Raw genomic sequence first — 14,744 nt, 5'->3', positions numbered from 1 at the left:
ATGGCCGCGGGATGCCGCGCGTGCGCAGATGGAGATCGCGGCGGCCATTTTCCTGAAGCAGATATGTTCCCCTACACAGTCTAATGCTGCCATCACTCATTGGACAATGTCAGATAGCGGAGGGACATGCCCCCTGCTGAAAACACCCAAATTGTCGATTTATTCAAACATACGTAAGAGAAATAACAGTACTAACAGTATACCCCTCAGCTCTAAGAAAAGATGCTTCATATATTTTACGCTTAGGATAATTCAAGTGGTTTCTACAATATAAATGGAAAATGTCCTCCTTAAAGATCAGATCTCAAATATATTAGCAAATGCACTCCAAAATTCACAATGCTTACCTTGCAAACCTGTTGGCTAAAAGGGTAATTCTAACATCCTAAATGGCTACATTTCCAAATTGCTTGTAAAATCAAAAACAATTTACCTTTCAATTTTATGTTTTACTGCTTGTTGTCTAAGCTACCGACCATCTCTGAAGTCTATCAACAGTGGACGGTCTCCTAGGCAAGTAAAATAGCTCACACAAGCTCTTTGCTACAGAGGTTGTAATCGCTGGTCTAATGCTAAATCGATCACTGGATTTTAGCTGTGCTCCTCTGATGCTGCAAAGGTAAAACTGTGTCTGTTTGCAGCATTGGAAAGTGCACAGTTTGAACTGTCAATCATCAGGAGGGCACCTTGCCCCCCAGGAAAGCAAAAGGCAGATTAACAGCATGTTTCTGAGGATGACAGTCGCACACAAGTAAAAGATTTTCACATTTTTGCTTAAGTTGAAAAGCGTGTTTTTCTTTATTATAAACACCAAACTGAAGATATCACCGCAGTGTCATTAAGGTAGGTAATGTTTTGACCCACAGGGTCTTTCTCAAACCTTACTTCAAGTAGTAGAAACAGGGGCACAGATCCCTGGTGGGGTGTGGGAGTCCCGTTAGGGGCTATAGCAAAGGAACTGCTGGTGTCTGCGGCGGTGGTGTGTGTAAAGAAAAACACGCTTTTCAACTTAAGCAAAAATGTGAAAATCTTTTACTTGTGTGCGACTGTTGTTGTATAGGACGATATTCTGGAGTATCCCTCCACGTTCAGTCTGCACCACCATTAGTGAGAGTGCACGTCTTTTTCTTTACGATTGTTCCTGAGGATGAACATGAGTCAGTCCCTTTAAACGTAATGCATCACCAGGAGTTTATTATATAATTTGAGAACAGCATGATGTAGAGACCCTCATTTCAGATATGTATCACTTACTGGGCTACATGCTGTAATTTTTTATAAAATCCCGTTTTTCTCTGTCTCAGATCTCATGCTGAGCTCTGTGCAACCCGACCCACACCACTGATTAGCAGCTTTATATGCACACTGTCAGTGGTGGGGGAGGGTTTGCACAGGGCAGGAGGACTAGGAGGCATGAGAAACCTAGTCTGCTAGTCATAATCTTGTAAGGGACTGTGCAGGTGGCTGGTTTGGGCCCTGCATTCCTGTACATGCCTACCTAATGAAACTGGGTACGTTTTGTGTTTACTGTGTGCCCTGTGTAATATATGATAGCTGACACTGTGTAATATTATTATTATTTATTATTATAGCGCCATTTACTCCATGGGGCTTTACATGTGAGGAGGGGTATACATAATAAAAACAAGTACAATAATCTTAAACAATGCAAGTCGCGACTGGTACAGGGATGGGTGAGGATACAAAAGGTGAGGGTGGAGCTGGTCATGCAGCGGTTTGGTCAATCGGTGGTTACAATATAATAATAATATAATTATATAATTATAATATAATAATGGCTGACACTGTTCTGATATTTGTGTGTTAGGGCCAAAAATAGGGACAATCAGTGGCGGTGGTAGGTCAGCATTGGGTTATGGCAGTGTAGTTGCGGGTTAGACACACTGGAGGGCACTATAGAGTTAGATATTAGATTGAGATAAGAACCGGTTTCAGTCGAAGTTGTGACAGTAAAAAGGAGGCGGGGCCAGTGTAGTGGCAGGAAGAGTGTCTCCCGGAGGTCATTTTCAGTTAGTGGGAGGAGCTAGAGCAGTGTGAGGAGAATTGTTCTAGAAGGTTTTTAGTTGAGTATAGGAAGAAGAAAAGAGAGGTCATATACTGGAGCTGTGGTAATACCGAGGCTCGTCAATCCAGGCCCTATGGGTGGACCGACATTGGAGCACCAGTAGATCTGGGCAGCATGAGAGAAATAGCGGCTAGGCTTATGGGAAACGTCTGTAACGTCCGAGTCCTACGGTCTGACAAGGATTGGCAATGGCATTCTTTACTTTCGCCCAGGATAGGAAAAATGGATGGGTAGCACCAGGAACAAGCTAGTCCGGGTAATCAGGAAGCTGTGGTACCGGGAGATATGGTATACGAACACATGTCGTCAATAAGGACCAGCTCAGGGAAAAGAGTGTCTGTAACATGTGAAGATTGCTGTGCGATGTCTGCTTCTAAACTGGATGAGCTCAGTAAAGTTTGTTGAAAATTAATCTGGACTTTGAGACTCTTTGTGTTGCTAAAAAAGCTGTGACTCTGCAGCTTGAGGAAAACTCTGGCCCACAGGTGGGTAAAATGCACAACACACACAGAGAAAGGACATTTTATAAATGCAGCTGGGCTCTGGGGTGCAATGGAAGTACAGAAACCCCTCAGCACGACTACCACCCTGGCCCGCATTACAATCTCCTGCTGATAAAACAGTGATTTTATTTAAACAACAACACACAGTCTAGTAAGTGTCACATCACTGGAATCAGCATATCTGTCCCTATATCATGCTGCTCTTAGCTTACATAGCAAAAAATTGACGATACATTCCATTTAAGGGGCTACTTATGGCAGCCTTCAGTCTGTGAAATGACATAAAATGCATTCCATGATAAAACCCAATCAGCAGATGACAGCTCATGTGTTACGTGTATTCTTCATTTCTATTTTTTCTCAGGGTACAGACGTTATTACCATGTTGACGACTGCAATGCGGGACCCTTCACAATTCAAAAAACCAGAAGAGTTTAATGTCAATCATTTTTTGGATGAGAACAATAAATTTAAGAAAAATAATGCATTTATGCCATTTTCTGCAGGTTTGTATATTTTATACTTGCACTACTCTTCTTACTTGTGCCTATATTATGCTGTCGTCAAATCCCCTACAGAATCTCCCTGCAAAGAATCTCCTAATGCTTTTTTAAAAGCTGTTCTGTCCTCATTAAATGAGGCAGGCTCATGTAGCTATACAGGCAGCTAAACCACTATACCGAAGTCCAATAAGGAGACTGTGATTGAGTCTGTGCTTTTATTGAATGTGATAGTATATGGCGTGGTGAAACTGTAAACAATCATATGCATACAATCATTGCATGGTACAGCAGAAATACACATTATACATGTTGTACATTATGCATGAACATTTGCAAACCTAGTAACTGACCTAGGGATACAACTGACTAAGCTAGGCTAATATTAGAGCAGAAATTGCCTATAGAAAGCATGAATTCATACCGGCAATGGAAGGGGGATGTAATGGAGGCTTCATTCCTTGAAAGCAGAGTGAAGGAAAATGGAGGAAAATAGAGGGTGAGCTACCATAATGCATTGCAAAAATTGGAGGAGATTCAGACGTAAGAGATAGAAAACAGAAAATAGGACCACAAACATAACTCTAGCCACTAGAGGGAGCCAAAACAGTACAGACAAATAAAGTTTATGAATTTTTAAGTTTCTGTGTACTCATACTAATAAATAACTGCAAAATTATGTAAACAAATAATCAGATGTTAGGGCTGGCGGAATGCACCAAATAATATAATGAGAGATATGAGGTGCGTTCGCAGCCCGGGGTCCACCGTGCAGAGATGATACCTGCTGCTCGGTAATGGCGGACAGTAAATGGCAGTATAATGAGAACATACACGGGTTATCTTCACCCGGTATGAAGCAAGCGAACCCTGTTGCGTCACAGGGCCGCAATACTGCAGAGTGAACGCAAGTATAGAGTCCCAGGACTCTGCCCCAAGACTCGGGATTATAGTCCCTCTAGACCACTTGCGCTCGGCACCGGAACTGCGGTGCCAGGGAAAACCTGACTAAAGATTTACCGCACTGAGTGCATGCAGCGCCGCTCTGGTGGACACCACTAACCACCCAAACTAGGGTTTGGAAGGCGCACTAATTGCGCAAGGCGTCGCACTGGCGGTCGCTGCTGGTTGACGCAGTATTATGCTCCTGTGCTGGATAGCACTGTCTGGCGCTAGATTGCTTCATCATTTGCGACCATTTAACATCACTAGGAAGGGGTTTGATTAGGAGAATTTACCAGAACAAGCATACATCCACACACACACGATATTAGGTTTATACTAGCGCATGGCCGTGCGTCCATGCGAACCTTTTATAGTGGAAGATCTCCAGGACCTTCCTAATGGTCCAATACGAGCTGCGACAGGACCTGAGCATGTGACCCCCTACCTCCAATTAGAGGTCGTCCCTTGGGCATGCTCAGAAGAAGAAAAGCAGGACTTAGTCCCAGGAGCGCCTGCTCACCGCTGATCAGTGCTGGCTACAATGGCTGAGCCTGGAAGGGAAGCAGTAACCATACACACAGTATCTACCTGAGCCAGAGGCTGGGACCGACATCTCTGCTGAGCAGGCTCCACTGCGGCTGGAGGAAAATGGGAGACCGCAGCGGAGATGGTTCGAGATTCCCCCTGTGTAGCGGCAGGAACTCGACACCTAACATCAGATATAACAAATTAGATGTTGGAAACAGAACACATGCCACTGACTAGTATTCGGCCCACTCTCTCCCAACTTAAATTTTCCGATCTCTATACTGAATATAGTTGAAATATTTTAATCTAAAAAATATTTTTCTACAAGCTATGAGTGGCTCTTAATCTGGATTCAATTGATTCAAGGTGAATCAAATTAACTTTGAATTTCATGAAATTGTTTTTTAAAATTTAATTCACTGAAAATTAATAAAATGTCAGCCTTGATTGATTGTTTTTAGGGCAAGGAAGGGGTAAAAAAAAAAACCCATAACACTTGCCTTATTGATCCCCACCTAGTCGTCCTCAGCTCATTTCCTCTCTCAGGATCTGGTGTTCTTTTCCACTAAATACTATTTTGCCCACTGTATTGGCTGTTACATAGCATAGTCTACATCTTCTGAACCACAAACTTAAAGGAATCCTGTCATTTGATTCATTCTGCACAAACCTAAGGTAGCCGGTGACCTGACTAGTCCGGCACTGCTTCAACCGTTTCCTCCCAACATTGCACCAGGTGACTGACAGGTCTCACCCTATGTATACACAAGGGAGAGACCTGTCAAAAACCTGAAACAGCCCAGGGAAGAGTTGGATCTTCAATTGTTATTTTCTCTAAAACTCTGAATTGTTTTAGAAGAAAATATACAGGAGTGCAATTGTGCAACCAGTCTCTGATTTATGCTGCCAGTGGTTTTGGATGCAAGAATCAGATGACAGTTTCTCTTTAAAGGGGTCTGATGGCCCAGCCTTAATGAAGGTCATGCAAATCAATTTGGTGGAGCTCCACCTATCAGCTGTTTGCAGCTGCCACGGCGGATGGATGTGTGGAGAGCTGAGCAGTTCTAGATTTGTTCGCTGCTTACATGCAGCCACCACGGGATCTGCAAACATCTGATCGATGGGGGTGCTGGATGTCAGAACATCACTGATTTGATATTGATAACATGTCCTAAAAATCAATATGTTAGTTTTTAAAAAAACTCTTTAAGACCATATATATTACCAATGTTGTAAATTCTCCAAAGTTTTGTAAGTCAATATTTCAATGCATTCTTATCTGAGCTACTTATTCTGCTAATTTACTGTACTTTACATTCCCATCATTGCAGGAAAAAGAGCATGTGTTGCCGAGAGCTTGGTGCGCCTGCAACTTTTTATTTTCTTTATTGTAATCCTGCAAAAATTCACTTTAAAGCCTACAGTGGACCCCAAGGACTTTGATATCTCCCCAACAGAAAGTGGTTTGGAAAATATTCCTCCGACTCATAAAATTCAACTTATTGCTCGTATCCTGAAAAGCTAGGCCAAGTTAGGTCAATGTAATTGCATGAACACACCAAATCTCTATTTACAATGCCTTCATACCCCGTGAACTTTTCAATTTTTTTCAAGTTATACCTTCAACCATAAATGTATTTTGTTAAAATTTTATGTGTTTACCAAAACAAAGTAGCAAGTATTTGTGAAGTGTAAAGAAAATTGTACATGGTGTTCTAAATATTTGAAAAATATAATCTGAAAATTAAGACATGCATTTGTATTCAGCCTCTTGTACCTCTACATGAAATCTTAAGTAACCAAACACCTCTAGAAGTCACATAATTAGTAAATTGAGTCCACCTGTGTGTAATTCAGTCTTGGTATAACTACAGATGTTCTAGGAAGGTTTGTTTAAGAATATTAGGGATCAAGCAGCATTAGGAAAACCAAGGAACACACCGGACAGGTCAGAGATAAAGTTGTAGAGAAGAATAAAGCAAGTTTAGGTTATAAAAAAAATTAGCCCAAGTTCTGAACATCTGACAAAGCAACCCAACACCCAAAAATGGAAGCAGCATGGACTGCAAACCTACCAAGACATGGCTGTCCACCTAAACTGATGTCCCAAGAAAGGAGAACACTAACTACAGAAATAACAAAGAGACCCATAGTTACACTGGAGGAGCTGCAGAGATCCACATCTCAGGTGGTGGTAGACTCTGTCCACAGGACAAATATTAGTTGTGTGCTCCACGAACTTTGATCATATGGAAAACTAACAAAAAGAAAGCCATTTTTGAAAGCAAGCCATAAAAGTCCCACTTGCATCTTGGAAAAAAGCCATGTAGAGGATACATATATAGCATGTGGAAGAAGGTGTTCTGGTCAGGTAGGACTAAGAAAGAACTTTTTTTGACAAATGCAAAATGCTATGTTTGGGGGAAACCTAACATTGCATATCACCCTAAAAACATCATCCCATTTTCACACATGGTGGTGGTAGGATCATGCTGTGAATTTGTTTTCCTTCAGCAGAGTTTGGAAAGCAAGTCTAGTGAGAGTTCATGGGAAGATAGATGGAGCAAAATACAGGTCAATCCTGGAGGAAAACCTCTTAGTGACTGCAAAGGACTTGAGATTTTGACTTAGGTTCAACCTCCAGTAGGACAACGACCAACACACTCTGCCAGAGCTTCAATGGATGGTTTAGATCAAAGTATATTCATGTGAGTGAATGACTCAGTGACAGTCCAGGCCTAAATCCCATTGAGAATCTGTGAAAGACTTGAAAATTGAGGATTGATTTAGGGGGAGGGTGCTGAATATAAATAATTTTCAGATTTATAATTTTAAAATAATTAGCAACCATGTATATTTTTCTTTACACTTCACAAATACTTGCTGCTTAGTGTTGGTATCACATATAATCTAAAAAACATTCAAGTTTTTGGGTATAACATGAAATATTGTGCAAAAGTTTATTGTTTATGAATACAATTTCAAGACATTCAACCTATTTTTGAAGATTTAATACTAATTATTATGAGAAATGTAACTTCTGGGGTTAGATTCTTCACTTCCTGTTGATCCAGGAATGCAATTGTCCAAACACATCAGGTCGCTGTGATCTCTTTTAGGTCACACATACTATCATTTATTTAGTAATGGAACTTCCACCTTCCCACTTTTGCTGTGCAGAAAACTATTGTCAGAAAATCAATGTTTTATGAATTGGAATTGAAGATTTGTACACCTTACACATCATTTTATATTTTAACTACTTTGCAACACAATAAATGGTTCTTCCATAAACTTTGCATCCAGTGTTTCTTATTTTTACTCCATGCCTCAACTATATGAATGCTCAACTGAAGAATTTGTGGTGAAGCACAGCACTATAGGTCAAAGTATGTAACTACCTACAATTCTGCAACTGTTCCCCCATTCATCCATTCAAAAATATTTCCAAGTTTGAGAGAAATTATCATGTATATTGTACCATTTACTGTGACTGTAGCCATCAAGCTGTTGTACCTCTGTGTGAGAAAAATAAATATTTTTGATTTACACCAAAAAGGAAGGTTCTGTGATAATCCAGCGTAAGTAACAACCCCTTCCATATCATATTTTCTAAAGCTGGTAATGTATTTCTTATATCTCATGGCAAGAATATAATGCATCGTTTGTGCAATAGACTGTCAGCAATGCCCACATCACAATTCTAGAAAAAGAATTGACAAAATATTTTTTCCCTAGACAAATTGTATCTGAAATTCAAAAAGGAGTGAAAATTTCACCACAAAGTCTTGCTCCAAGGCTCATGCAAACACAAGACCACAACTCCCTCAAATTTCTGAATTTTAAAAAATATAGTACACCATTATCATTTTCCCTCAATCCTGTTGTCCCATAAATTAAAGTATGATAGGTTGTTTAACCCCTTAGTGACAGAGCCAATTTGGTACTTAATGACGGAGCCAATTTTTACAATTCTGACCACTGTCACTTTATGAGGTTATAACTCTGGAACGCTTTAACAGATTATGCTGATTCTGAGAATGTTTTTTCATGACATATTGTACTTCATGTTAGTGGTAACATTTCTTCGATATTACTTGCGATTATTTATGAAAAAACCGAAATATGGCAAAAAAAATTTAAATTTTGCAATTTTCAAAATTTGTATTTTTATGCCCTTAAATCAGAGAGATATGTCACAAAAAATAGTTAATAAATAGCATTTCCCACATGTCTACTTTACATCAGCAGGCCTTGAACAGGTAAGCATCTCTGCCTGTATACTGGTGTTTTTTTTTGGTTTAGAATAGTGGAGGTCTTTCCTCTTATGGTGTTTTTTCTACTTTACATCAGCACAATTTTGGAAACCAAATTTTATTTTGTTAGGGAGTTATAAGGGTTAAAAGTTGACCAGCAATTTCTCATTTTTACAACACCATTTTTTTTTACGGACCACATCACATTTGAAGTCATTTTGAGGGGTCTATATGATAGAAAATAACCAAGTGTGACAACATTCTAAAAACTGCACCCCTCAAGGTGCTCAAAACCACATTCAAGAAGTTTATTTATCCTTTACGTGCTTCACAGGACCTGAAACAATGTGGAAGGAAAAAATGAACATTTAACTTTTTTTGCAAACATTTTACTTCAGAACCATTTTTTTTATTTTCACAAGTGTAAAAACAGAAATTTAACCATAAATTTTGTTGTGTCATTTCTCCTGAATATGCCAATACCCCATATGTGGGGGTAAACCACTGTTTGGGCGCACCGCAGAGCTTGGAAGAGAAGGAGCGCCGTTTGACTTTTTCAATGCATAACTGGCTGGAATTGAGATCGGATGCCATGTCACGTTTAGAGAGCCCCTGATGTGCCTATACAGTGGAAACGCTCCACAAATGACACCTTTATGGAATCTAAACCCCTTAAGGAACTTAAATAGATGTGTGGTGAGCACTTTGAGCCCCCAAGTGCTTCACAGAAGTTTTATAAAGTAGAGCCGTGAAAATAAAAAAAATCGCATTTGTTTACACAAAAATGATTTTTCACCCACAAATTCTTATTTTCACAAGGTAACAGGAGAAATCAGACCACAAAAGTTGTTGTGCAATTTCTCCTGAGTACGTCGATACCCCATATGTGGGGGTAAACCACTGTTTGGGCGCACCACAGAGCTTGGAAGAGAAGGAGTGCCATTTTACTTTTTCAATGTAGAATTGGCTGGAATTGAGATCGAACACCATGTCGCGTTTGAAGAGCCCCTGATGTGCCTAAACAGTGGAAACCCCCCACAAGTGACACCATTTTGGAAACTAGACCCCTTAAGGAACTTAACTAGATGTGTGGTAAGCACTTTAAACCCCCAGGTGCTTCACAGAAATTTATAATGGAGAGCCGTGAACATAAAAAATTGCATTTTTCTACAAAAATGATATTTTTGCCCCCAAATTTTTATTTTCACAAGGGTAACAGGTGAAATTAGACCACAAAAGTTGTTGTGCAATTTCTCCTGAATACGCCAATACCCCAAATGTAGGGGTAAACCACTGTTTGGGCGCACCGCAGAGCTTGGAAGAGAAGGAGCGCCGTTTGACTTTTTCAATGCAGAATTGGCTGGAATTGAGATCGAATGCCATGTCACATTTAGAGAGCCCCTTATGTGCCTAAACAGTGGAAACGCTCCACAAGTGACACCATTCTGGATACTAGACCCCTTAATGAACTTAACTAGATGTGTGGTGAGCACTTTGAGCCCCCAAGTGCTTCACAGAAGTTTATAAAGTAGAGCCGTGAAAATAAAAAAATCGCATTTGTTTACACAAAAATGATCTTTTCACCCACAAATTCTTATTTTCACAAGGGAAACAGGAGAAATTAGACCACAAAAGTTGTTGTTCAGTTTCTCCTGAGTACGACGATACCCCATATGTGGGGGTAAACCACTGTTTGGGCGCACTGCAGAGCTTGGAAGCATAGGAGTGCCATTTTATTTTTTCAATGTAGAATTGGCTAGAATTGAGATCGGACACCATGTTGCGTTTGGAGAGCTCCTGATGTGCCTAAACAATAGAAACCCCCCTCAAGTGACCCCATTTTGGAAACTAGACCCCATAAGGAACTTACCTAGATGTGTGGTGAGCACTTTAAACCCTCAAGTGCTTCACAGAAATTTATAACGTAGAGCCGTGAAAAAAAAATCCTTTTTTTTTTCCCTCACAAATGATTTTTTAGCCCGTAATTTTTTATTTTCTCAAGGGTAACAGGAGTCATTGGACCCCAAAATCTGTTGAACAGTTTGTCCCGAGTACGCTGATACCCCATATGTGGGGGGGGGGCACTGTTTGGGCACCCATCGGGGCTTGGAAGGGAAGGAGCGCCGCTTGGAATGCAGACTTTGATGGGATGGTCTGCGGGCGTCATGTTGCATTTGCAGAGCTCCTGATGTACCTAAACAGTAGAAACCCCCCACAAGTGACCCCATTTTGGAAACTAGATCCCCCAAAGAGCTTATCTAGATGTGTGGTGAGCACTATGAACCCCCAACTGCTTCACAGAAGTTTATAATAAAGAGCCATGAAAGTAAAAAAAAATCATATTTTTTCCACAAAAATGATCTTTTCACCCCCAAATTTTTACTTTCACAAGGGTAACAGGAGAAATTGGACCCCAAAATTTATTTTGCAATTTATGCTGAGTAGGCTGGTACCACATATGTGGAGGTAAACCCCTGTTTGGGCGCATGGCAGAGCTCAGAAGGGAAGGAGCGCTGTTTTGGAATGCAGACTTTGATAGAATGGTCTGCGGGCATTATGTTGCGTTTGCAGAGCCCCTGATGTACCTAAACAGTAGAAACCCCCCACAAGTGACCCCATTTTGGAAACTAGACCCCACAAGGAACTTATCTTGATGTGTGGTGGTGAGAACTTTGAATGCCCAAGTGCTTCACAGAAGTTTATAATGCAGAGTCGTGAAAATAAAAAATATTTTTTTTTCCACAAAACATTTTTTAAGCCCCCAAGTTTTTATTTTCACAAAGGTAACTGTTAGGAGTCGAGTTTCCTCTGCTGCATAGGGGGAATCTTGATCCATGTCTGCTGCGGTCTCCCATTCTCCATCGGCCGCAGTGGAGCCTGCTCAGCGGAGACGTCGGTCCCAGCGTCTCACTGAGTCTGGTTCAGTGCAAAGGGTTTTTGCTGCCTTTCCATGCTCTGCTATTGTACCCTGCACTGATCTATGGTGAACAGGCTTTTCTGGGACTAAGTCCTGCTTTGCACACACTGAGCATGCCCAGGGTAAGATCGCTCAGTGGAGATAAAGGGTCACATGTTCAGGTACTGCAGCCAAATCTATTGGTCTTTCTTGGAAGGTCCTGTAGGTGCGCAGGCTCTGTAGCAGTCTTTCATTGGTCCTCTTTTGGAAGGTCCTGTACGTGCTGCAGCTATTTAAGGCTCGCATGGCCGCACGGCCATGCGCTAGTATCTTCTAAAGTTACATGCTTTGTGCCACTGTGGTCATATGCGTGAATGTGTTCAGGGACCCGGCTGAAATAAGCCCCTAGAATGCTGGCACCTCCGGTGAGGAGTGTTAAGTGCATGCATGACCACTGACTGCTCTCTTCTGGGTAGTTAGCCTGTGTCTCTGTGAGAGTTAACAGGGCACAGAGCTTTGTTTTCTCAGCTGCTCTGTGAAGCTAACAGAGCTGGTTAATACCGCCATATTATGCCGCCATTAACTTAGCGGCAGGATATTTCCTGCATGTGGATCCCGGGTTGCGAACGCACCAATCAATCACCATCAATAAATATATTCAGTGCGTTACGCAAACCCTAACAGTAAAAAGAGAAATTGGACCACAAAAGTTGTTGTCCAATTTGTCCTGAGTATACTGATACCCCAGGTGTGGGGGGACCACTGCTTGGGTGCACGGCAGAGCTCAGAAGGGAAGGAGCGCTGTTTTGGAATGCAGACTTTGATAGAATGGTCTGCGGGCGTTATGTTGTGTTTGCAGAGCCCCTGATGTACCTAAACAGTAGAAACCCCCCACAAGTGACCCCATTTTGGAAACTAGACCCCCCCAAGGAACTTATCTAGATGTTTTGTGAGAACTTTGAATGCCCAAGTGCTTCACAGAAGTTTATAATGCAGAGTCATGAAAAAAAAAATTCCACAAAAAAGATTTTTTAGCCCCTAAATTTTTATTTTCACAAGGGTAACAAGAGAAATTGGACCCCAAACGTTGTTGTCCAATTTGTTCTGAGTACACTGATACCCCATGTGTGGGGGGACCACTGTTTGGGCGCATGGCAGAGCTTGGAAGGGAAGGAGCGCCGTTTTGGAATGCAGACTTTGATAGAATGGTCTGCGGGTGTTATGTTGTGTTTGCAGAGCTACTGATGTACTTAAACAGTAGAAACCCCCCAACAAGTGACCCCATTTTGGAAACTACACCCCCCAAGGAGCTTATCTAGATGTGTGATGAGAACTTTGAATGCCCAAGTGCTTCACAGAAGTTTATAATGCCGTCGTGAAAATAAAAAATATATTTTTTTCCACAAAAAAGATTTTTTAGCCCCCAAGTTTTTATTTTCACAAGGGTAACAGGAGAAATTGGACCCCAAAAGTTGTTGTCCAATTTATCCCGAGTACGCTGATGCTGGATATGTGGGGGTAAACCACTGTTTGGGCGCATGGCAGAGCATAGAATGGAGGGAGCACCATTTGACTTTTTGAGTGCAAAATTGGCTGTCGCATTTAGAGACCCCCTGATGTACCTAAACAGTGGAAACCCCCAATTTTAACTCCAACCCTAACCCCAACACACCCCTAACCCTAATCCCAACCCGATCCATAATCCTAATCACAACCCTAACAAAAATCACAACCCTAACCTTAAAAAAACCATAACCCTAATCAGAACCCTAAATCCAACACACCCCTAATCCTAATCTCAACCCTAACTTCAAACCTAACCCTAATCCCAATACACCCCTAATCCTAACCCTAACCTTAAACCTAATCCCAAACCTAACCCTAATCCCAAACATAACCCTAATGCCAACCCTAATCCAAACCCTAACCCTAATCCCAACTCTAACCCAGACTTTAGCCGCAAACCTAGTCCTAACTTTAGCCCTAAACCTAGCCCTAACTTTAGCCCCAACCCTAACCCTAACTTTAGCCCCAACCCTAACCCTAACCCTAAATTTAGCCCCAAACCTAACCCTAACCCTAAATTTAGCTCCAACCCTAACCCTAACCCTAAATTTAGCCCCAACCCTAACCCTAACCCTAACCCTAAATTTAGCCCTAACCCTAACCCTAAATTTAGCCCCAACCCTAACCCTAACCCTAAACCTAAATTTAGCTCCAACCCTAACCCTAACCCTAAATTTAGCCCCAACCCTAACACTAACCCTAACCCTAAATTTAGCCCCAACCCTAACCCTAACCCTAAATTTAGCCCCAACCCTAACCCTAACCGTAAATTTAGCCCCAACCCTAACCCTAACCGTAAATTTAGCCCCAACCCTAACCCTAAATTTAGCTCCAACCCTAACCCTAAATTTAGCACCAACCCTAACGCTAACCCTACCCTAAATTTAGCTCCAACCCTAACCCTAAATTTAGCCCCAACCCTAACACTAACCCTAACCCTAAATTTAGCCCCAACCCTAACCCTAACCCTAAATTTAGCCCCAACCCTAACCCTAACCGTAAATTTAGCCCCAAACCTAACCCTAACCCTAAATTTAGCTCAACCCTAACCCTAACCCTAAATTTAGCCCCAACCCTAACCCTATCCCTAACCCTAAATTTAGCCCCAACCCTAACCCCAAATTTAGCCCCAACCCCAACCCTAACCCTAACCTTAAATTTAGCTCCAACCCTAACCCTAACCCTAAATTTAGCCCCAACCCTAACACTAACCCTAACCCTAAATTTAGCTCCAACCCTAACCCTAAATTTAGCCCCAACCCTAACACTAACCCTAACCCTAAATTTAGCCCCAACCCTAAACCTAACCCTAACTTTAGCCCCAACCCTAACCCTAACCCTAAATTTAGCCCCAACTCCTCTAGCTGCCGGCCGGCAGATCATGGCGGGCGCATTGCGCATGCGCCCGTCATTTTCTTACCGGAGGAAGAAGCTGGCGGCCAGGAGGACCCAGGGACACCGGTA

The 14,744-nt window shown here is 41.7% G+C and overlaps 1 protein-coding gene across 1 annotated transcript in view; it reads left to right on the top strand.

Annotated features, from left to right (window-relative positions):
* Nucleotides 1-7,860, top strand: part of LOC143805879 (cytochrome P450 2G1-like) — an 86,975-nt gene extending 79,115 nt beyond the window's left edge. The window contains exons 8-9 of the mRNA XM_077285620.1: nt 2,954-3,095; nt 5,894-7,860. Coding sequence (XP_077141735.1) covers nt 2,954-3,095; nt 5,894-6,087 — 336 coding nt within the window. The 3' untranslated portion in view covers nt 6,088-7,860. The remainder of the gene's footprint in view (nt 1-2,953; nt 3,096-5,893) is intronic.
* The last annotated feature ends 6,884 nt before the right edge of the window (nt 7,861-14,744 follow it).

Source organism: Ranitomeya variabilis, chromosome 2 (genome assembly GCF_051348905.1).
Source record: "Ranitomeya variabilis isolate aRanVar5 chromosome 2, aRanVar5.hap1, whole genome shotgun sequence".
In the NCBI taxonomy this organism is placed as follows: Eukaryota; Metazoa; Chordata; class Amphibia; order Anura; family Dendrobatidae; genus Ranitomeya; species Ranitomeya variabilis.
Note: the sequence above shows the minus strand (reverse complement) of the source record. Positions and strands in the feature narration are given on the sequence as shown.